The 22,619-nt window shown below is 42.9% G+C and overlaps 1 protein-coding gene across 14 annotated transcripts in view; it reads right to left on the bottom strand.

Annotated features, from left to right (window-relative positions):
- The window catches only part of PTPRT (protein tyrosine phosphatase, receptor type T), a 459,737-nt gene that overhangs the window by 56,837 nt on the left and 380,281 nt on the right, over window positions 1-22,619 (bottom strand). For 6 of the 14 annotated variants that reach the window (XR_003528091.1, XM_027645791.1, XM_027645792.1 and 3 more), the window contains 4 exons: window positions 17,406-17,541; window positions 12,242-12,307; window positions 5,238-5,285; window positions 2,887-3,035 (listed from right to left, as the gene is read on the bottom strand). Coding sequence is in view for 13 of the 14 variants with exons in the window: in XM_027645791.1 (XP_027501592.1) it covers window positions 2,887-3,035; window positions 5,238-5,285; window positions 12,242-12,307; window positions 17,406-17,541 (399 nt within the window). In the remaining variant the exon portion in view is untranslated. The remainder of the gene's footprint in view (window positions 1-2,886; window positions 3,036-5,237; window positions 5,286-12,241; window positions 12,308-17,405; window positions 17,542-22,619) is intronic. The other 8 variants (XM_027645799.1, XM_027645802.1, XM_027645803.1 and 5 more) reach the window with 5 other exon arrangements.

The following is a 22,619-nucleotide window of genomic DNA, read 5'->3' as shown; positions in this document are numbered from 1 at the left end:
CTGCACAGACCAACATCTACGTGTGACCGTGCTGCTTTCCAGATGTTCCTGCACACCAAAGAGCACACTCCAACACCCAAGGACCTTCATCTACCTCTAAGGGATTTAGGATGTATTTTTATGTTTTAAAAAGCATAATACTTGAGGAAATGAACAAGTACAATGAGCCTGCTTCACCTCCACATGATCCCTGAGTAAAACCAGACAAGCTGGAACAGCCATGGACTAATTTATGTTTCAGCAAACACCTTCTCTGATTCCATATGGAGTCAGAGACAGAGGTTGAGTACAAAGAATCTCTTTAATTTAGATCCCTGTATTCATCAATAAGAATCCTGCCTGGATAACAACCAACACTGCAGAATGGAAGGAGGGATGAGTGGTCAATGCCCAATTTTCTACCACTTTCAGCATGACCTGAGGTCTTGATGTCTCCTCAGAGAAGGAGGGGCTGAGAAGCAGAAGGGCAGCTGTTCATTTTGGATCTCATTCATGATGTAGAGCACCAGGCAGCACCTCTGAGAGCTGCTGGAGGTGACAGGGCAGTGAGACAGGGAAGATAATACAGCAGGAGGGTGGACAGGGCTCACCCAGGGAGAACAAAACTCCTCCTGCCACAGGAGCAGAGCCCTGGCCAAGCTGGAGGGACTACAGGAACAGAAAAGCTTCTACAGGGACTCACTGAATTTCTTCTGCCTGCAAAATTATCAAAATTATTGTGACAGAAAGCAAAAACTGGAGGGAAGGACACAAGCCCTGCAAGGACACGTGTTCTGGAGATAAACCTGTCTGCAAGTCACTCAATAACCGTGAGGGATCCTACTTAGCAAGTTGCCATGTTCTATTTGATTGCTTTTGTGAGCTCCCAAGGTGATCCTGGGACTGAGAACACTTCGCTTCTCTTGGTGGACTTTTCTTCAAGAAGGAGGGGGGTATTTCCATGTCACTGCTGCAGCCAAGTCAGGCTCCCAGAGCTGAGGGTGACTCCCCATCAGGAGACACCTGCAAATTCTATTTACCACTGGGGAAAAAGAGACAATTTCAGAAGGACTTTGACTGCTGCTTAAGACAGTTGATTTCACCAGCTAGGATGGATAACCCCCAGTAAAACTCTATTAGTTAGCAGGAAGGTTAAGAATTAATCTTATGTTATTCCAAAGCAGGCCTGTATAGAAACCCTCAAGTATTAACCTTTATTATGTAATTTTATTATTTTTTTTTTTAAGGAGGGTTTTTACATATAAAATTTCAGTATCAGCATGTGCACACTACTGCACAGAACTTACCTCCAACACCTCAGCATCCTGGACTTGGCAGTCAAAAATTTGGAGAAATCATGAAGGTTCATTAATAATTCTTTCTCATGGATATAAAGAGGGAAAAATCCAAAAAGAGTCAGCCCATGATTGACTCAGGCTGTGTTATAGGGGGAGACTAGTAAAATCTGCAGTGATGTCAGACAAGCAAAGGTCTAACTGATTGAAAAAAGAGAAAACCTGGAGGGATGCTTTCTCACCAAATTTGATACAGCACATATTCTATAGTTGCCATTTCAAGCAAATGACTCAGCTGTTTTAATTAGTCTGTCAAAATACCAAGGGAAAGAAATGAGGTCAGATTTCAAGCTTGTCTCTGGTTGGAAAAAGTCCCTAGACTTTTGAAAATCCAGATTCTGAAGGAAGTGTTAAACACTTCATTTTCCCCAGACATTTCAGCCAAGCTGCCCTGGCTGCTCTGGGGTGGCTGCTCCAGCACTGTCTGCTGCTATCCTGCCTCTCAAAGATATGAACCCCAGACAACTCTTGCTGCCTCCTCGGGAGATAGAGCTACTCAGAGCCTGAGAAAATTAGATCTTGACTGAAGTCAATTTAATATCAGAGGAAAGTGTTCACTGCTGGCCCTGATGGTGCCAAACACCTATTTATCCATCTCAGAGTGTGCTACCCAGAGTGGCAGCAGCAACATGTGCAGATGGAATTTGACATGACCTACAGATAGAGGGAAAGGAAGAATTCACTCAGCCTGTCCCACTCAATCTGAGATTACAAGGAATCAGCGCCAGTGATAAAACGTATTTTGTACCATGAGCACATCCATGTTAGTAATTAGGGGAAAAAACCAGTTCACTAAAAATGCTTAATAAAGAAAAGAGTTTTAGTACACACTTGAGTTTCAGAGCTGTTCCCTGTCCAAACTAGCAGGCTCAGTGTCAAAAGAAGGAGTGACATGCCCAGAGTGTCTAAGTTTATATTTATTTAATACGAAAAAAGTTTACAAATCCACCATGCAATCCACCATGCACTCAGCCTGCATCTAGAGAGGCTATAGGATGACTTTGTGCTGCTTTACCCACAAAACTCTTTGAGCTACAGAGGTCTGAGTGGTTTACAAGTGTTAACTAAGATCAGTTTTACTGAACCTGTGTGAAGAATAAAGTGAGGACACAGACAAAACGAAGAAATGCTGTCTTTCCATTCCGGTTCTCTAGCCAGGAGACCATGCCTTCTCTCATAACAATTTCATACAGAAAATGTTATTTCATCCTACAAGTCAGCTAAGTGATTTGATTTGACTCTCCTACTCACAAAGGAAAAGATATTTCTAAGGAACAAATAAACATGTGCCTCTTTGACTGTCTGATGGAGTTATTAGAACAGACTATAAATTATTCTCAGTAGATTTAGAGCCAGCAGGAATGTTCTCCACCTGTCTAACAGTTAAAACAGGGGCAGTGTCAGAGACATTCCAGATTTCTGTGGAGATTTTGCAATGATCTCTATCACTGCCAATCCTAACTCCTCAACATTGGGCCCATAGGAAGAGGTCCTTTTAGGAACCCAGAGCTCTCCAAGGGGGTCATATCCATTGCAAGCAAGTTAAACTTACTGAATCCATTAACATCTTGGCAGCTGGAAGAAAAAGCATCTTCATTGTGCACAGCACTGAGTTTGGTGGAGGTCTTGTCAGAAGTAGCCACGGGCCCCATCTCCCTCTGTGTGCTGGTCTGAGTCTCCTTCTGCTTCTTGGCCAGCTTCCTTTGGGGCAGTTTGGAGAGGGGAGAAACCAAGGTCAGTTTTCCCTCATTAAAAACGAAGCAATGACAAAATATTTTGACAAACCACAGTTATCCCACTCGGTCAGACATGCAGGGCCTTTGACAAACCGCACGAGAGGAGACCCCACAACTTCTGAATGTAACTGTTGTGGAGCACAACAAACATCTTTGAGCTCAGCTGACCCTCCCAGACACTTCTGTTGCACAAACCTGCATCACCCCAGCAGTGGGAGTGCTACCTCATCCTTGGAGAGGGTGGCATAGGCACAGCCCCTGGAGGAGGTGGAAACCACTCCAGGAAGAGCAGAGGGCTCAGGATGGGGGCAGTGATCAGCACCACTCACTCGGAGGTGATGGGACATCTGCATCCATCCCATGGGGTGTCTGCACCAGGGGTTTTCTTGGAGTGCTCCAGGGGACCTGTCTCTGTGCAACCTGAGAGCTGGAGCAGAGTTTTGTCCTGTCCCCATCACAGCAGTGAGGGCAGTGGCCTCCTAAATTCTGATATATGCCCAACTGCACTGAGGATCCACAGCCAGTGAGGGGTGGGACAAATTAAAGGCTGAAACTGTTTTAGAAATGTCCACATATGCCTGTGCTCCAGGAAAAAAAGGTATTTTCTTATTTTGAGGAGACAGCAAAAACTTTGGCCAAAGCAGAAACGCTGCCTGCTCTGAAAACACTCCCAGAGCTGAGAGCATAAGAGGCTCCTCTTTTGCAAACACAGCTAATAACAAGAAAATGGAGAGAAGCAGGAAAAGTGAGCTGCTAAGCTTCCACTGACATTTGACTGCCCTGTGCTTCATTTGTATCAGAGAGCAAAACCCTTTAAAAATGAATGTGTGACATTCTACAATCCACACCTTGAAAAAATATCACACAAATCCCTGGCACCAGCAAAGAACTTTGCTTACACGACTTCCCTAGATAAGAAAATAAAACAAAATAAAAGGGAGAAAAACAGATTACTGTAAGCAGGAGCTTTAGATTTCTCTCTTTCCTCCGACTCAAAGAAGAAAAAAAAAAAATCCTAACGACTAAATCATTGTGCAAAGAGGTTTTTCTTTTCTAAGACTACAGGCTTATGGTAAGTGCTACCTGTCTTTTAAACTTCATTAGAGTCTTAAAAAAGATACTCCTTGCAGCATAGTCTAACGGGCTTTATTTATCCACAGAACATGTCAGAGTGGCATTTCCAAGCAACTTCAAGCACACAGCTGAGTCCCAGCCTTCAGGAGATGGGCAGCTTGGCCAGTCACAGCTTGACTTGTTTGCAACAAAGGGTCAAAGACAGCTAAAACCTTTGCCTGTGTCTGTGGGAAAAAGACTTTTTTAAAGTAAGTGGATAATCCAGATCAGGAGAGCACAGATTTATGGAGAAAACTCGAATGTTTGCTGCAAACTTTAGAACAAACACATGTTTTATCTGCTCCTCCAGCTGGGGTTCAGCCTTTTACAATTAGTAGTTCCAATCCAAACCCAGAGCTGTTCAAATTGGGTACAAAACCACAGGGGGCACATTTAGATCTCCCCACACCCCCATGGTGCACCCACTCCTGCAGATGAAGATACAAAGGGGAACAGTCCTGGAGTGATGAAGCAAAAAGCTGGTGTTTAATGATGTTAAAAGCTTTGCTTCCAGTGCTGGGCAACGTTAGCACAGAGCTGCAGACACGGGAGCCCCTATTTTTTGTGCTGTGGTACCTGTGGTAGCTACAATAGTCTTGAAGTGTATTAACTCTTCTATGTGGTTCCATAATCCTTCAGATTTGCTAATAGCACATGCCTGTGTGAATTCTTTTGGCAAGAGGAATTAAAATCTCTCAGTGGGAAACACTAATCCAAAATGCAGAAGTCTTTAATAACAAGCACTCTGGACTGCTGGGGTGAGCCCCTACAGACGACCACTGCTGAGGTTTAAAAATGGTGAGTCAAGAAGGGCGACTTCCTTTTTAAATCCAAATGCAATTATTTGTGGCAATTATTATCTGTAAGTCCCCACGGCCTGGTATTTTTTTCAGAAATGCCAACAGGCTACAAAGAGCCGGAATTGGCAAACTCGTTTTCTCTTTGAGCAACAACATTTCTGCATGTCCTAGGCAGGAAAAAAAAATAACCCCAAACCCAAGCCCATTAGTCCCCAAAGGCCTGCTTACAACAGCCCTATGCAAAGGAGTTCTACCTGGTCCTGTAGAAGACAGAGAGGCCCCTAAAACATTGGCTTGAATGCCTAAAAAGAAAAGGTGACATGAGTTTAAAGGTCCCAACCTAACTCGCACACACAAACCGGCCGTCCCTGCGCAGGAGCTCAAGGGGGGACCAGGGAACACAAAATGCTTCTGCACCTCAAAACACTACAATTTTTCTTTATCACTTTCCACCTTTCTCCCTCTCTATTCCAAGAATGTAAAACTTCTCCATCTAAATTTAGAGTGAAAAGGAAGACAGATCTCTTTTGAGGATTTCAGAGCTAAGCTCACCAGACACATCAAGGGGCTCTCGGTTTCTGAACGTGCCTTTCCTGCCGCCGTTCCGTGTCTGGAGAGAGTGGCAGCACAGGACTAAGCCTATTTGGTCCTTGCCATCATTATAATTCATAGAAAGGATTATAAAATCAAATGACTAGCACTTTCCAGAATGTTAGGGATGTGACTTAGACCCGCAGCTAGGTAGAGGTTTATTTCCCAGCGTGTCAAAAATGCCTTAGGAACTGGAAAAGCATTCATCTAGAAATGCTGCTTCCAAAAATAGAGATCTCTGCGGATCACTGACAAGCCACATCAGTGACAGGGCTCCTGCTCTCCCCACTGACCAGCCTCCCCTGAACACAGCCCTGCAAACACCCCGACGAAGCTGCTCCGGGAGCATTAGTGTCAATCACGGGTGCCCAGAGTGTGCCCAGCACAGCCTGACACCAGGCACTGAGCAGACACCTCCCCACTCATGCATTATGCAGCTGAAAAGGGGAGGAATTAAAGGCCCAGGCAGATCTTGGGAAGAAGAGTGCTACAATCAACACAGGGTGAAGAGACTGAAATGTCAGCACAGGAATAAGGTGATATTAATGGCCGGGTTACATTTAAGGGTAATGTGTGAAGAAGAAAACAGGAGTCTGTGGATGGAGTTTAGTGGGTTGCCCCTTGCAGGGCTTGTAAATGAAGAGATGGTGTTTAGAAACACTACACACACACAGGAGGGATGAGACAGAAAGATGCTCGACGTTGAGTAAAAAAAATGAAATCAGCTGTATAATCAGGTAGTTGGTGACCCCACTAAAGCAAGGATAAAACTATCAGGAGTGAACTTCAACTTAGTGTGGGTTTTGGAAAAAAAAAAGATGGAGATTTGATTCAGTTATTTTTGAAACTTCTACTCCTATCAGAAACTATATGTAAAATCTGAAGCACTGCATTAAAATTGCTGGAGTTCCACTTAAACACTCCAGGAATGCAAACCTGGTATTGAGCACAAACCATTTAATGCCATGGGCATTAATCAGAGAGCTCAAGCAATATTTTCTGTTGGAAGTATCTGCAGGATCAGATTCCTGTTTTGCAGAGGTTTGGATAAGCGTCAGGGATTATTTTTTAAAAACAGCTTCAAACTCTTCTTTAACTTTTTCTATCAATTCTACACGAATGTTAAAGCTGTAACTGCCACTCCTCCAGAACTCTCATACGTTTATGTTGACAGATTTAATTTTAGATGTTTCCCAGGGATGGGTTATATACACTGTAATGTAGATTTGCATGCACAGGTAATTTAGACATTAGGTATAGATCACCTAAGTTAAATGTGAAATCTCCTCCCACAGACACGAATTGCACATTGCCCTCGTTTTCAATAAGCAGTTTCAAAAAGCCACAAAATAAAACTCCTTTTGCAGAACTGTGCATAGTAAACTGCTAGGAGTATACACATTATTTATGATGAAATCTGCAGCAATTTAAGACAGGCTGTGATGAGCCATACAAATAAAAGGGAGCACTGGTTAAACAGAAGATCTATTAAACAGGATCTCCATCCCCTAAACCTGTGGTAGATCACAAATTCAGTTTAGAACAGTTTCATGCTGGTGTGAAAAATAAGGGAGGGATTATACATGGCACTATAATCTGCAAGGCCTGGGTGATCCTTTTGCTGTGACTGGGGATCAGAGAGGGCTCTGCTGCAACATTGCACTTCAAATAAGACATGTGCCAAAGGGACACACACAGAGGAGGACAGGAAAGGTAAAGCTGGGAAACATGATCTACAAGGAAAGGCCAAAGGAAATATGGATCTTTAATCTAGAGAAAAGGAAATCAAATAGGGTTGAGAGGTCTTCAAACATACGAAAAGACACCACAGGGGAGCTGCTCTCACTGTCTGCAGGGGCGAGGGAGTAAGTAATAGGGCTCAGCCACGGGAAGGGCAGTTCATTTGAAACTTGGGGACAACTCCACGCAGGAAAAACTGCCTGTCTCTCAAGCTGACAGGGCAGACAGGCTGTGGAGTCTTGGTCACTAAAGATCTGTAAACAGAGCGAGTAGAATGAGAGTTTGCTCTGATGGTCCTCCTTCAATCTGCACCTCCTCACCTGCTCCCCCTGCACTGACTGCAGCCTCAGCAGGGCTGAGGAGCATTCCTGGCCTCAGGAAGGTTATGGCAGGAACACGGGGAGTACAGGTGGAGCGAAGAGCAAGGAGCATTGGTACTTACAGAGCAAACATCACTCGACAGGGAAAGTGAAGCAATGCAGAGGGAAGTCAAAATATGCTCTGAGTATTTTGTACTGAGTGCACACAAACAGAGGGTCTTGAGAAATATGATCCAAGTTTCACTTAATCAAATTAATCACTTTTTTGGGGACAATTACTTACAACCCTAGAAACTTTACACAGGTCAGAGCCATCCAATATATATAAGCCTGTGTTGGTACTGACAGCCACAAACTCTGCCCCCTGCAAAGTTTATGCTTGCAATCACCACACAGACATGTTCTAAATAATATATCACCTACTTTCTGCATTTTCATTATTTTTTTTTTAATTTCCTTCATTAGACTGGCATAGCCACTGATTAACAACTCTGTTTTTCCAGCATTTAATGAGAAAAGCATCTTACAGAAATGTTTCTTCTTAAAATCCTGATTTAGCAAGCTGACCTGTGCAGGCAGATCCCACCATCCATGGAAATATATGGAGATATTTCTGTATTAATGTGGTTATACAGAGGTATGCCTATAAATAAAATAATGGGATTTTTTTTTCTTTTCAAATGTCCCACAGACAGTGGAAATAAATTCAGCACAAACTCTGTTATTTAAGAAAAAAAAAAAGTAAGTATAAATTTAGCTTAATAACCTTTGACAATTCCTCCCAGCTGAAACCATCCAACAATTAAAACTGGTATGAAATTGCAATGGGAGTTGAAGGGACTTTCTATGTTGTAATAATGTCCAAAGAGTTCTGGCCAGTTAGGGGAAAAGGAAAACATCATCTTGGCCATTGAGTGTCCTTCTCTTACAAATAACATTAAACTGAGTGCTTGTAACACACACATGAATCTCTATATTTCCAGAAACACTTCCCTGGTCTGATATCTCTCCTGATTAAATTTCATTCTGCACCCATTACCCAGCTCAGGAAAAAGAAACAAAGCAAAACAAACAATCCCCCACACAGAAAACCTTTCCATTCCTTTTCCTGGTGAGGAAACAATAAAATCATGATATGAGTTGTTGCAGTTGAAAATACTGTTGCAAACGAGGTGCCTGTCATTAAAGGCAAACCCTCCTGTAAAATGGATGAATTGCTGCCTGTGTTTTACAGCTTCAGCCAGGAAAAAAAACCCAAAAGCTTTCAGACGTGGATGGGTTGATATCTTGCACTGCCCATTAAATTTAAGTGCAAAGAGACAGCCAGCAATTCTGTACCAACCTTAGACACCATTTGTATTGGTGTAAATACAGAGTAACTCCTCTGAAAAGGCTCAGGCATCACCCTGGGGACGGGGATGCAAGGAGTGCACCAGGACAGGAACCCCCAATTCCACAGCTCCCTCTTCCCAGGACAAACATGAGCTCTGTCCCAGGATCTCAAATCATAAGGAACCAGCTTTTAATGGTGGGTAAATTGAAGGACACTGTATGATGAGTTACAAGTTAGGAATCCAGGCCTCCTGGGTTTGTATTTCCACTGAAAGCATATTAAAGACCCTTATGGCCTTCTCTTTCACCCGTTCCTACATGCTGTAGGAAGTTTTCAATCAAGTGTTGCTATACAAAAATCCCATAACTACGCATACCAAAAATAACTAAAAGAGCTGCTCTCATAAATGAATATTTTTGGCTGGTTTCACCAGAGCTGAAGGTGCTCAGCCATCTTACAGAAATCAGATTTTAAGCCCTGGATTTCAGCAGAACACAAGACTGGCTGAAGGCAGCAGGACTCCAATTACCACAGTGCTGTGGCCTGTCTCTGTAAAAACCAGTTACCTATGACATAACTCTTTGTGACTTTAATATTATCACTAAGAACTGCTTAGAAGAGTTAGGGTTGGGGATTTTGACCTTCTTAACAAGAAGATTTTGGCTCCTAACAAGAAAAAATACCAGTAGAGCAGATGACAAAGTGTTGAGAGGAATTATCTGAAAGTAGACAAGAACTGCTCTAAGAAACACAACTTTGAAGTCCAGAATCTGAAACCAAAAATAAAGTGATGTAGTCCATATGGTCACATTTAAAGGTCTGCCAGCAGCTCTATTTGAGAACCTGCTTTTCAGTGCTGGTAATTCTTTCAACTGAATTTTGCCTCAGAACTAAAACATTCGTACAAAGTCATAGCATGGAAACCAATTCTACTTAAAAAAAAATATATATATACACATTGCTGCTCTTATTTTCACAACATTTCAAATAAACTTGAATCAAATCTCTCTACTTATGGGAGGCTGCAGCAATTTCTATCAGCTTTGCTAAGACTTACACAGTCCTTAGCAACTTCAGATTTTCATCTGCAATCACAATGCAACACCCTATTTCATGTGAACCTTGAAACATGAAACTCAATAAAACTTCACTGTTTGCTCCTTCACGGATTCTCCTGATTTCTTCCCTCGCTACTGGAATATTCCTTGTGCCTTGACTGTTGTTCAGGTTTCTCTCTTCACTTTTCCTGAGTGACTGCACTGTTCCCTGAGAAAAAGAGTGCTAGCAAATTGATCCCCAGAAGCCATTACAAGAGAGCAAAGAGACCCCTTAAGGATCCCTGTGGTTGCTCCAGCAGAGCAATCCTCAGCTGACTGCTTAAAACAACGTGGTGCTGCTGTAAAATGGGTCACAGAGGGCTCAGAGGTTGATTCATCTTTTTAAATACATAAATCTCAAAATACAGGAAAGCAGGGAACATTCTGACCACATGGTGTCTGCTGGAAGAAGACAAAATTATAATGGAAAACCTGGGACTGAATTTTTCAGGTAATAGTGCTACTGGTTGTAAGAAACCAGAGCAGTAAATATGAGAAGTGTGCAGAAGAGGAAAGGTTGTATCAGGAAATTCAAACAGCTAGCAGCACCTATGTGTTAAAAGCATCCCCTAGTTAGTTAAACTTCCCTTTAATCTGACTACTTAGGGTCAAATTCCATTCTTAGAGAAGCAGAGTGAGGTCTAGAGGAACTGGAGTTACTCTGCATTTACAGTGACATCACTGGGCAAAGTCAAGGCTCGTGGTGGTGTCCTGAGGCTCCTCACGTGCTCCAGGGAGTGGGGAAGGTGCCTCTTTCAATAATTTTCTGATAGGTCATTGAAAAGTAAGATCCCTCCACGTAGGGATCTTCAGACTTAACTCCTGTCCTCGTTCTTTGGATGTGAAGCAACTCAAGTGGAGAAGAACTCCAGTGGCAGCACATTAACACGCTCCTTTTGCTGACCTGCTCAGCACCCTCCTGCTGTGTCTCCAGGACAAAGTCCCAAGACCAAGAGGAACTGTAGGAACAGGCAAAGGATGTGGTTGCTGGAGCAGCAGAGCAGGAGGAACCGGCAGGGCCCGTTTGACAACTCTCTGGATTTCAGAGCCCTGACAAGTGTGGCAGGTTGTGCTCCCGGGAAAAGGGGGATGGCAGTGACACGGCTGCTGCTTCTGAGAGATGGAGAGGGCAGAGCTGTTCCTCTCAGCAGTAACAGCTGCCTTTCCACCCCTCCCAACCCTCTGAGGGCAGCAAAGCATCCAACTCAGTTCTCCAGGACTCTTTCCTCAGATCATTGATCTAGTCCTCTCCTCCTCCTGATCCTCAGACAACTATTATCCCAGCAGAAACAGCTTGGCCCCGATTACTTTCCAGCCTCTCAGCCTTTAGACAACAGATGGCTCTGGAAACACCGATGTGTGAAGCATTTTCATGTGCCTGAAAAGCTGCCTTAATTATGCAGCCTTGTCATTAGGACTGGACAGGTGATTTAGATCTGAATATTTGAACCACTTCATAATCCAGTCATCTAAACCAACCCTGGGAACCTGGCAACTCCAGCAACAGGGATGTTTGCTGAGATCATGTCAAGTTGTAGTTGTCGGAAATCTTGGAATTTTTAAAAAGCTTATATCCATGGCTTCCCAACAATATCTTTCAGGTGTGAATTTTCCTGAAGTCTGGCTATGTACAATGGAATATTAAAAAGGTGCATGCACTTGGGACACTCTGTATCTGTCCCATTAGCATTTAGAGAATCATGGAATCATTTCTGTTGGAAAAGACCTCAAAGATCATTGAGTTCAACTGTTAACCCAGCACTGGCAGGTCCATCACTAAACCATGTCCCCAAGTGCCACATCTACATGTGTTTTAAATGCCTCCAGGATGGTGACTCCACCACTGCCCTGGGCAGCCTTTGCCAGTGCTGGACAGCCCTTTTGGAGAAGAAATTGTTCCTACTATCCAACCTAAAGAAGAATATTCAATTTGAAGAGCTATAAACCATAACTGATATATGGACATTAATGTGTTTGCAGGCACAAATTACAGGTGCAATGGGAGAACAGGGAAAACACAACAGTGTGCAACTGAGAAAACTAAACACAACCTGCTGGAAAGACAAGGATAAATGGAATGGTAAAAATAAAGTGGTAAAAGAAAAGAATACCACAAAGCACAGAACTATCACAGGGTGAGCATGCTCAAAAAACATCATCCCCAGCCAAGTACTTACAAGTAATAGGAGTAGGAATAGGCATTTCTTCTAAATATGGACGGCCAATCAGATGAACAAAATATCCAAAAGGAGAAAAAAAGAAAAGCACATAATTAGACTTATAAGAACTCTAGGATTCTTTTTCAATATACAAAGTATTTGTGCTGTTTTTTGCACTGAGCTACCATTTTCCTACACTTTTTCCAGGAGTTGTATAGGTGGTGAGTAATAAATAGTGAGCTGGAGACGGGTTGTGTTTCACTTCTACTACTGGCTGGTGTCACCACGTATAAATCCCCTCACCTCTTTCTTCCCTCACTTTGCCACGGCAGTAACATGGATAATGAGACTTACTTTTGCCTGTTAAGTGCCTTGACATTTTTGAAATGGAAAGAAAGATGTCAGAGCTATTAATATAAATAACAATAAACAGGGGAAGCGCCAATGCGAGAACGCCACAATTTTGGAATATTTCGACAATGAGCAAATTGTCTAATGATAAATCACGCTTCATCAAACTCTGAAATGCAAATAGTTCATTACCAATTCAAGCATCACTCCATATTTAGAGCTGAGCACTGGGGGTATGCATGAGCTTTCTGCGTCACTGTGAGCAAGCATTTTCTACCACAGTTTTTCAACAATTCTCTCCAGAACATTTTGATATGTGTTTGAGCAGCGCCACGAACCGAGCCCTGGCAGTCAGTTAGAACTTAAGAGGTGATGTTTTCCCTTTCAGAACTGGAAAAGGGCTCCTCTGAAAAGCTGGTTCACAGCAGATGTGGCCCAGGGTGTTACAGATCTCCCGCCAGGCACGAGGAGTCCCAAAAGCAGCAGCAACGGTCAAGACAGGGAAAAACAGGGAAACACAAACTTCAGTCTGCTACACAACTTTAAAATCCAGTCCTTAAAGACTCTACAAACACTAGGAATTGCTTAGAAATACAACTGTAGGGTTCAAGTGGTCGCTTTCATGGTTGCTCTGAACACAAATTCCATAAGCACACGTGGGAACCAGGCTCAGCACAGTCACTCTGTCCAAAGGCACCCTCTTTGCTGTGCACACACGGGGCCAAGGACAGTTCATGAGGATTAAATGGAAATGACTTGGTTTTCCTGGAGGTGGCTCTTGCTATAAACCTGAAATTCTGGCCAGACTCCTGTTATATTCCAAGCTATTGGAATGGCACAGATTCCAAGGTACACCTGAAGGTATTTTAACATAATTCTATTATCTCATGAAACCCAGAAATCCCATGTGCCATAGAATGCACCAGAAAGGTTTCACTGTGGAATTCCAAGTTCCCAATAACCTCTGAACAAAGGGAAAAATGACCAGAATGTGTAAAATGAGAGCTCACAAAGCTGAACCTCCTACACCCCCAAAATCATTCCATTAAACCAACCCCCCCTGAGGCCAGGCCAGGTTTCACACAGCACTATCCACTGCAACTGTTCCCTTCAGCATCTTGCTGTTCTTTCTGCTGCTCTCCTGTCTCAGCCAGGAGACATCTGTGATCACACCAGACTCTCAGCTCTCATTAAAAGCTGTACATTCCTGCAGGCTGCAGAGGAAAGTTCAGAAAGATCTGCTCCATAAGGACAGAAAATAAAGGTAAGCAAAAGGAGGGTTATGTTTAGGAATTGGACAGTCCATTTTGGCTCAAATTCTCCTGAAATATGCAGCCTAAAATAAGGACTTCCTAAGCAATATTTCAAAGCTTACTGTGAAAACTGGTCTGAGTTATGGTTCAGTAGAAACATGACCTGGTCCTAGAATGTATGAAACAACCCAAAACCCCCTGGCTGTGTCCCACCTTAAACATGGACACAGGAGGGACATGGGGCAACAAATGTGCAAATATCCCTTTTGCTGATTCTATCCTACAGCTTGGGTATGCTCTGCCCAAGAGGCTTTGGGGTTTTATTTAATTAGTTTAAGGTAACAACCTAAATCCTAATCCAGAATAAGGAGCTGAGTTTTCATAGAAGGAAATAATCCTAGACCCTACATAGCCCCAAATCTCCTTTTTTGCTACTGACAGCAGTTTAAAGAACTTATTTACAGTACACCCATGACAGGCTGTCTGATCCTATTTATTCAGCCTTATATTTAAGGGGTCAGTGGAGGCTTTGTCTGCTCAAACACACAAGCCTGAGAAGTGTCACATTCTTCACTCCAGGGAAATGCAAGTCACGATTACACCGGAATTAAAACTGTCCAGATGAAATCACAACTGACCAAAATCAAATCCTTTGGGGAGGGCAAAGTCAAAGGGTATTTTCTCCTGAAAAGAACTTTACAAATGTCTGGTTTCAGTTTGCTTTTATTAACCAATCCTGTATTCTCTGGTACACAAATATATTTAACTAATATTAAGGACAAAGAAACAATCTCCTTTGAGCATTGGAACTGTTTTGATACAATAAAAATGAGGTATTTCAAGATATGCATCTATTAATGAAAGAAAACAGTACTGCCTTCTATGGGCAAATACACTCAAGTGGGCACTGATCACCACCTAAAAATTAACAGGCTAAATTATCATAGAATCACTGAATGGTTTGGGTTGGAAGGGACCTTAAAGATCATCTCATTCCAACCCTCTGCCATGGGCAGGGACACCTTCCACTAGCCCAGGTTGCTCCAAGCCCCGTCCAACCTGGCCTTGGACACTTCCAGGGATCCAGGGGCAGCCACAGCTTCTCTGGGCAACCTGTGCCAGGGCCTCCCCACCCTCCCAGGGAAGAATTTCTTCACAAAATCTAACCTAAACCCACTTTCCTTTAGTTTGAAGCCATTCCCCCTTGTCCTGTCACGACATGTCCCTGTAAACAGTTTCTCTCCATTATGTGGCAGCAATGTGTGTGTCATACACACGTGATGATGATACTGTGATGTAACTCACAGAGCTACTGGGTTCCCAAAACCAAGAAAACAGGTTTTGTAGTTGATTCTGATTTTAGATACTGTAAGACAGTCATATTTAAAACATATATATATATACACACACACACACACAAGTTTTACACATACTCATACAGAATCTGCAGCAGACTTTAAGTGATCTCAAGTTTCAACTGAAACTTTTAGATAATAAAGTCAAACCCAAATTTTCCACTGCATAAACATTCTGACTGGTTTAATTAACTTCACATATCTGACTAAACCCTATAAAACTTTGTCAGCCCCCAAGAAATTTGTGAGTTGCAGGAATTTTTGCAACATGGTCTGCTGAAACTATGAGCAATTGGAGTTGCTCATGCCTGGCATCTGAAAGGTTCAAACCAGTGTGCTGCTGATTTGGTGTCTCATGAGAACAGAATGAAACTTCTGACAATCCCAATGCTCATCTCAAACCAGTGTCTTCCTTCTCTTAGTGCTTCTGTCTCATCTAATTCCTCTCTCTCCTTTGCTGTTTGCAGTGGTTGACAAAATGCTTCACTGAGGGAATCCACCCCTGTGCCCGTTCCCAGTGAACTGCAGTGCCCTGGATCGTGAACAAATGTCACTGTGATATTTTCCAGCTCCATTTGAAGACAACATCCCGAGTTCATCTAATTAAATTATTTTTCTGCATTGCTGCCTTGTAAGACTACACAGCTTGTACAGTGAGGAATTGGTCTCAGTGCACTGAGAAGGTAACTCTTTTAGAAGTGAGGTTAATGCAAAAGTGGAATGCAAGAGCTTAAGCTCCCAGTGCTTCTGTCTGCAAAACAGAAAGAGAACTTTGTTGTTAAACTCTTCTCTCAGAAGAGCACAAACTTTCAGCTCTGCACCTCTAAAAGTTCCAATCAATTTGTGGTCCAAATCAGCTTCTCCTTTTATAAAAGGTGGTCCCAATCCACATTAGTTTACGAATTAAATGAGCCTGACAGGCTTAAGTTCATCTTCAGGGAACACTTGTCCATATGCAGCTCCAAGCCTCAATTGGACGTGACTGCTGCTGCCCATCCAGGGCAGCCCCAGAACCTGTGGGCTCAGCAGGTCTGGGAGTGGTGCTGGAGGTGTGAGACAGCCTCCAAAACCTCCTCCTGCACTGTTAGAGCTTCTAAATGGGAAAAGATTTTAAAGTCAGTGAGCCAGTTTATTTCTTAGTGTGGGTTCCAGTGGGTAACCTTGCCAAGGACAGCAAACTGGCAAAGAGAGATACAGGCTGCAGAGATTTTGCCTGTTTGTACTGGGGGGTGGAAACAACACAGGGAAATATGATTTTTCAGCTCTAGAAATCAAAAATGGAGAATTTAGATTGCTAATACACCCACTCACCTCCTTTCTTTTAATATCAAAGAAAGGTGCCTAAGTTTACAGAGCCTGTGGCAAAGTTCTGTCCGTGGGACATCACACCCAAAATCACCAAATATTGCTGCTTCAGGGACCAGGCCAGTTCCCCAGAAAAACATGTGCACTGCCTCAGGTCAGCATGAGCCTGGGAACTTTTATATAGAGCAAGTGGGTCCTCAGTCTCCAACCTCTAGAACTCGTTCTGCATTGTGAGTATTTTTGGTTCTGGCTTTGTCTCTGTTATCTGTGAGATAACTTGTGTTGTAACAGTCATGACAGACAAAACATCAGGAGAACCAAGTGTTGGAAAACTGGGTGGGGTGAGGCATCCACAGGTTCTCTGGGCAACCTGTGCCAGGGCCTCCCCACCCTCACAGGGAAAAATTTCTTCCTAATATCCAACCTAAACCTACTCTCTGTCAGTGTGAAGCCATTCCCCCTTGTCCTGTCACTCCAGGCCCTTGTAAATAGTCTTTTTTCATCTTTCTTGTAGCTGGGTACTAGAAGGCCACAATTAGATCACCCCAAAGCTTTCTCTTCTCCAGGCTCAACAATCCCAGGGATTCTCTCAACCTTTCCTATTAGGAGAGGTGCTCCATTTATCACTTTGTACTTCTACATGCTACTTCATGAGTTATCCCTTCACATTAATTATCAACTAATGACCATTAAGTCTTTGAAGTAACAACCATTCCTCTGTTACTCATGTAATATCTCCCAGAACAAGCATTTCCTCTGGGACTACAACCTCTTAAGTGTTAATGTTGCATAAATAAGTATTAACTGCTGCCCTCTGTAACACAAAAGGAATGTTTGATCTCCCTTTATTTATTCTTCTTTTTGAAACAACAACACTGTAACCAACAGGTCCAAGATGGAAGCAAAGCAGAAACTTACCTTCTCTTGATGGTAAGCATTGCTCCCAAGAGGATAATCACAAACATCAGGAGACCAGCTATAACTCCAGCCATTTTTACTGTGCTGTCAACTTGTTTTTCTGGTTCCACTGCATTGGAATTCTGTGTGGAAGCTCCTTAAAAGATGGAGGGAAGAGGAAGGAGAAGATAAAAAAAAAAAGAAGTTTGTAGGGAAATCGTGCAATGATCCACTTTAAATATTCATTTGAAAGCCTAACAACGTATTTGCAATCAAATTGCAATAGGCAATTGTCCATCTAATCAAATCTGCATTTAATGAGAGCTAATGACAGATAATTCAGAGCAGTAATCGGGTGTAAAATCCCAGTGTAATGCAAATGATTCTAGTATTTTACTATATGATACTGTAATGGGGAATTTACTCTTCAGAAGCACTCAGCATACACCCAGAAACAAGAGAGTAGCAGCTGTAATTTTAATCTCAAATATCTTGAGTGGAGGTGCAATCCTTACTCATCAAGATAATGAATGCAAAAGTTTGCAGTAACATACAATTACAATACTTGCAGAAACTTTTTTCCCTCTAAAATCAGCACACACCTCTATATCTCACTGCACTGGAGGCCCATTTTTTGGTGAACATAAAAATTACAATTCTACATGTAATAAGCATTAATCCCAACACACAGAGCACCCTCCACATAATCCTAGAATAAACACAGAATCCTAGAATGGTTTGAGTTGCAAGGGACCTTTAAGACCATCTCATTCCAACCCCCCTGCCATGGGCAGAGACATCTTCCCCTAGCCCAGGTTGTTCAGAGCTCCATCCATCCCGGCCTTGGACACTTCCAGGGATGGGGCAGCCACAGCTTCTCTGGGCAACCTGTGCCAGGGCCTCCCCACCCTCACACATCATCTCCAGGTGTGACTTCCCCTGCAGCCCAGGCACGACAACATAATTTCTATTTGAATTTTTCTGGTTTTTTTTAAGAGTGAAGCCTACACACCTAAAAATAAAACATATTTAGGAATGTTATTTGCGCAGCATTTCTGCTTTTCCTTCCTTGCTGTGATCTGATTTTGAGAGCCTTTTTTCCCTGCACTAACAGCACCTCACAGAATGTTGCCCTCTCCCCTGCTGCTGCTTCCATAGTGCTCATTATTGGCTCTGCTGACTTCACTACTTGCTGCACAGAATTTTTCCAGATACAGCTTGAGCCACTGAGCTTGAGTTAGAAAGCCCCACAAGATTTGAGTCATGGCTACTCTAAAGACTAAATAAGCCTATCTTCATTATATTCCTGATATACTTAACTACTCCTAAAAATATCACCGTGGCAGTTAAGGAAGTTCAATGAATTCATGTTACAGGAGATCACACTCTTATCTTGGGCTTCACCTTTGCTGGGGGAGTCAGCCAAGTCTTCCTCTACAGCTTAAATGCAGTAGGGAAAGGGCATCAAAGGTGCAAACAGAGGGCTGACATCAGAAGACCACAATGTTTTGCTCTTTTAATAATTCTGTGTTGGTGACCTTCAGGAAAATCTGAATCCCTTCTGTTCCTGAAGTTGTTTGAGGAGATAATATTCAACCAAGTTCATGTGTTGGTGAAAGAGCACAAAGCTTCACTGGGTTATTCTGCTGCCTGTTTGGCACACATTAAACTGCACAGGCTTTAAAAGATCTTTATTTGCAAGGATGAATCCCAAGGATCATTATGATCAAACCATGGGGGTTGGAATGAGATGGTCTTTAAGTTCCCTTCCACCCCAAACCATTCTATGATTCTATGATACACAATGATATAGATGATATAGATATAGGATATGATACAGAATCATAAAATACCAATATAGGGCTTTCTGCTATGTTCTGAATAGGGCCTTAGCTGATGGACTTCCAGGGATGAGGATCTTATCTTCAACAAACTGTTATATTCTCCTCCCACAGTATCCTGAAGAGCACACACAGCCCACTGACACCAGAAATGCAAAATTAAGAAAACTCACCACATGCAGCAATAGAAGAATGATTCCCTTCCTCCTACAGCTAAGCTGGTAATCTGTTCTGCCAGAGCAAAACCCAATATTTACCAAGCAAAAAAATGCTGGCTCTTGGAAACACACATATAATTTTCAGCTTTTTGTCCCTGACAACTCTACTGCTCTACTGCCTTCACCAATTTGCCCCTTTAGTTAAGAGTTCATTGGTAACTTCTGTGCTCACATGTCTGAAATGCCCTAATGGGACTCCTGAGCAGGGAAATAAAATAACCTCTCAGTTGCATATTACCATCTTTATTTGACAGCACCTCTTACAGTCCTGGAGCAAATCTATCCAAGAGGTACACCATCACACAGGCAATCCTGACACCATCACACAACAAAGTCAACGATAAAGGTACAATTTCTCCCTGAAAATGGCTAAAACTCTATTCATTTGAAGTGAAAGTCAGAAACACTCCAAATTGTCCTTCACTTGAGCTGCAGTTACTCCTATGACCCAAAATAACAGGTGTTGGAGAATGGTTTTCTACCACAAAGAGCAGTCAGACCCCCCTCATTTCTGTACCATCTGAATGCCCTTGTGAAGTGTGAGCCACGTTAAACAAAAAACAAGAATGTGCTGTCAACTCCATCCTCTAATCCACTCAATTGGTTGGATTTCGCCAGGCTGCTGCTTGTTACTACAGGCAATGTGTGGTCAGTGTATTTTAATCTGGTATTTCTCATCCCATTCCAGGCTCCTGCAGTCCTGGAAGGAGGATAAAGGCTCATTATCCATCCTGACACCTCCACGCTGCAGTGACTGATTCACTCGAATCTTCTGTGCAACTCTTTCTATCTGTCTTGGCAAAGGCCAACAATTCCTTTAGGCTACTAGTCCAACCATTTGTAAGTTGTCTCAGCTAATAGTGCCTAGGAATTGAAGATATGACAGTGTCAGCAAATTGCTGGCTCTGGGATCCTTAAAGCCTTGCAATGAAACTACCGCAGAAGTCCCTCGTTTTCCTGCCATTCTGGGATATTTTCCTTGCAGATGCCTCAATCTCCTCTGGTTGCTTGTACTCCCACCACCAGCTGTAGGTAGGAACATTTTTATCCTGGTAGGAGGACATCTGTGAGCTGTCCCTGTCCTTGCAGGAGGTGACTTCTGCTGCTCCTGACAGAAATGCTGCTTTAGAATTCAGTTTTCTTTCTCTCCTTTATAGGGACGCAGGATCTGAAATCCTCTGAGCACAGCAGCCCATAAAAACTGCTCAGATGGCCATTTCATACAAATACCTTTAAATACACTTGGAAAGCTCTGCACTGCTGTACTTGAGGGGCCACCCTCTCCTTTATGAAAAACAATGTTTATATTCTGCCGACATTAAAACAAGGAAAATAAACAATAACCATATTTTCTAGTCGTTACTTCCACCACATCTCCTGGAATAAATTGGTCCTTGCAACAGAAGCTGGATACTGGAATAATAGGTGACAGAACAGGTCAGCACTGTTATTAGTGTGTGTATTCCAGTGGCACCCAGAGCCCCTGCTCAGGTCAGGACCCCATTACACTGCACCAACATGAAGCAGGACAATTTTCTGCCCTAAGCTTGATTTCTTAATAAGGAAGGCAAATGATAAAAGACAGTGCCAGAGAAGTGAAGACTGTAGGTCCCCTGACTCCCTATCTGTGCTTATCTACTACACCAGGCTACTACTTCCAGAGATACACATTTCTGTGCTGTACAAAATGCACCATCCCAGAAGCCTGGCCAGCAGCACCAATCTGACTTTCCCAGGCATCAGCGTTCACCCAGCTCTCCATTTGTCATTCAGAGCTATTTCAACACTTTAGTCCTTTCCTAGCAACCCAATTTACTTTGTCTCTTCAAAGTTCCCAGATCCAGCATCTTGCAATGAGACAGAAGGTGTTACGAGAAGCACATTTATGGGAGATGCTGTTCTGGTGATGCTGCAGAGAAGCAAAGAGAGCAGAGCAGGGAAAATGGTTTATTTCTCAGAGTCATCCAGCTCATTAGCCCAGGAGAAGTCAGGTTTATGGATCATCAAGCACTGATGGTTTAATTAAGGTTTTGATTAAGCTCTAATCTGGCCTTGCTGCTGTGGAATCACAGAATCATAAAATATGCTGAGATGGAAGGGACACTTCAGGATCATCAAGTCCAACTACTGGTCTTGCACAGGACACCCCAAGAATCCCATCATGTGCCTGAGGGCATTGTCCAAACACTCCTGGAGCTCTGGCAGCCTTGGAGCTGTGCCCACTGCCCTGGGGAGCCTGGTCAGTGCCCCAACACCCTCTGGGGGAAGAACAGCTGAGAGAAAGACACCATGGCAATCTTTCTCCCAGCAATTTATGCATGGATATATTATTTGAAAATAAGCCACCAGATATAAAGTAACCTTCTCTGTGGAGGTGGCACTCTGAAAAACACCCAGGAAAGAATGATTATTGAGTGCATGTAGCTAAGCAGGACTGATAATACAGGTTTCTTCTATAAAACCTATTTCACAAACTGCAATTTGAAACGTCCTTTAAGCAGCAATTACAAAATTGCATTTAGAAAAATGTAACTGTCAGGAAAAAGGATTCAAAAGAGCCATAAGCAGGAGGAAAAGTCAGGTATTTGTGTAAGATTTCCAGGTGGTGAGGCACAGAGAAAAAAGTCCTGTGATGGAAGTGGTACCACAGTCACTGGTAGCTGGGTCCCTGTGTAGGAGAGAGGAGCATCCCAAAGCATAACAGGAGGAGGGAAAGCAAATAAAATGGCTCTAAGGACAGCAGGGTCAAGAAAAGGGCAGTGCAAGTGTAAAGGAGGGAGGGACAAAGGGAGAGAAGCAACACAAGCATTGGTTCAGCCTCCAGGTCCAGGAAAGACCCAACAAGGGGACAAGTCTGGCACAGATGAGGTTTGGTTTCAAATTTGTGACACCTAAGAACACAGCCTCTTCAGACAGAAATCCACTCGTGGAACAGAAACCAATCAGAAAAAATCACTTCAAAGTATTATTTAACCCAGAAAAATTAATGAAAAATATTGGGTTCACAGTCATTAAAATGAGCTGTTCAATCAGAATGATTTCTTTGCAGCACATAATGGCCAGGCTGCACACTGAATGCAAAATCTCCTAATAGACCTAGGGGCTTATATTCAAAAGACAGCTATTCTCAAATCACTTGTAAACATGATTTCCTTTATTTTTTTTTTTTTTTTTGG

The sequence above is a fragment of the Corapipo altera genome, unplaced genomic scaffold (assembly GCF_003945725.1).
Source record: "Corapipo altera isolate COAL_440 unplaced genomic scaffold, ASM394572v1 64, whole genome shotgun sequence".
Classification (NCBI taxonomy): Eukaryota; Metazoa; Chordata; class Aves; order Passeriformes; family Pipridae; genus Corapipo; species Corapipo altera.
This window is presented reverse-complemented; position numbering and strand designations above follow the sequence as displayed.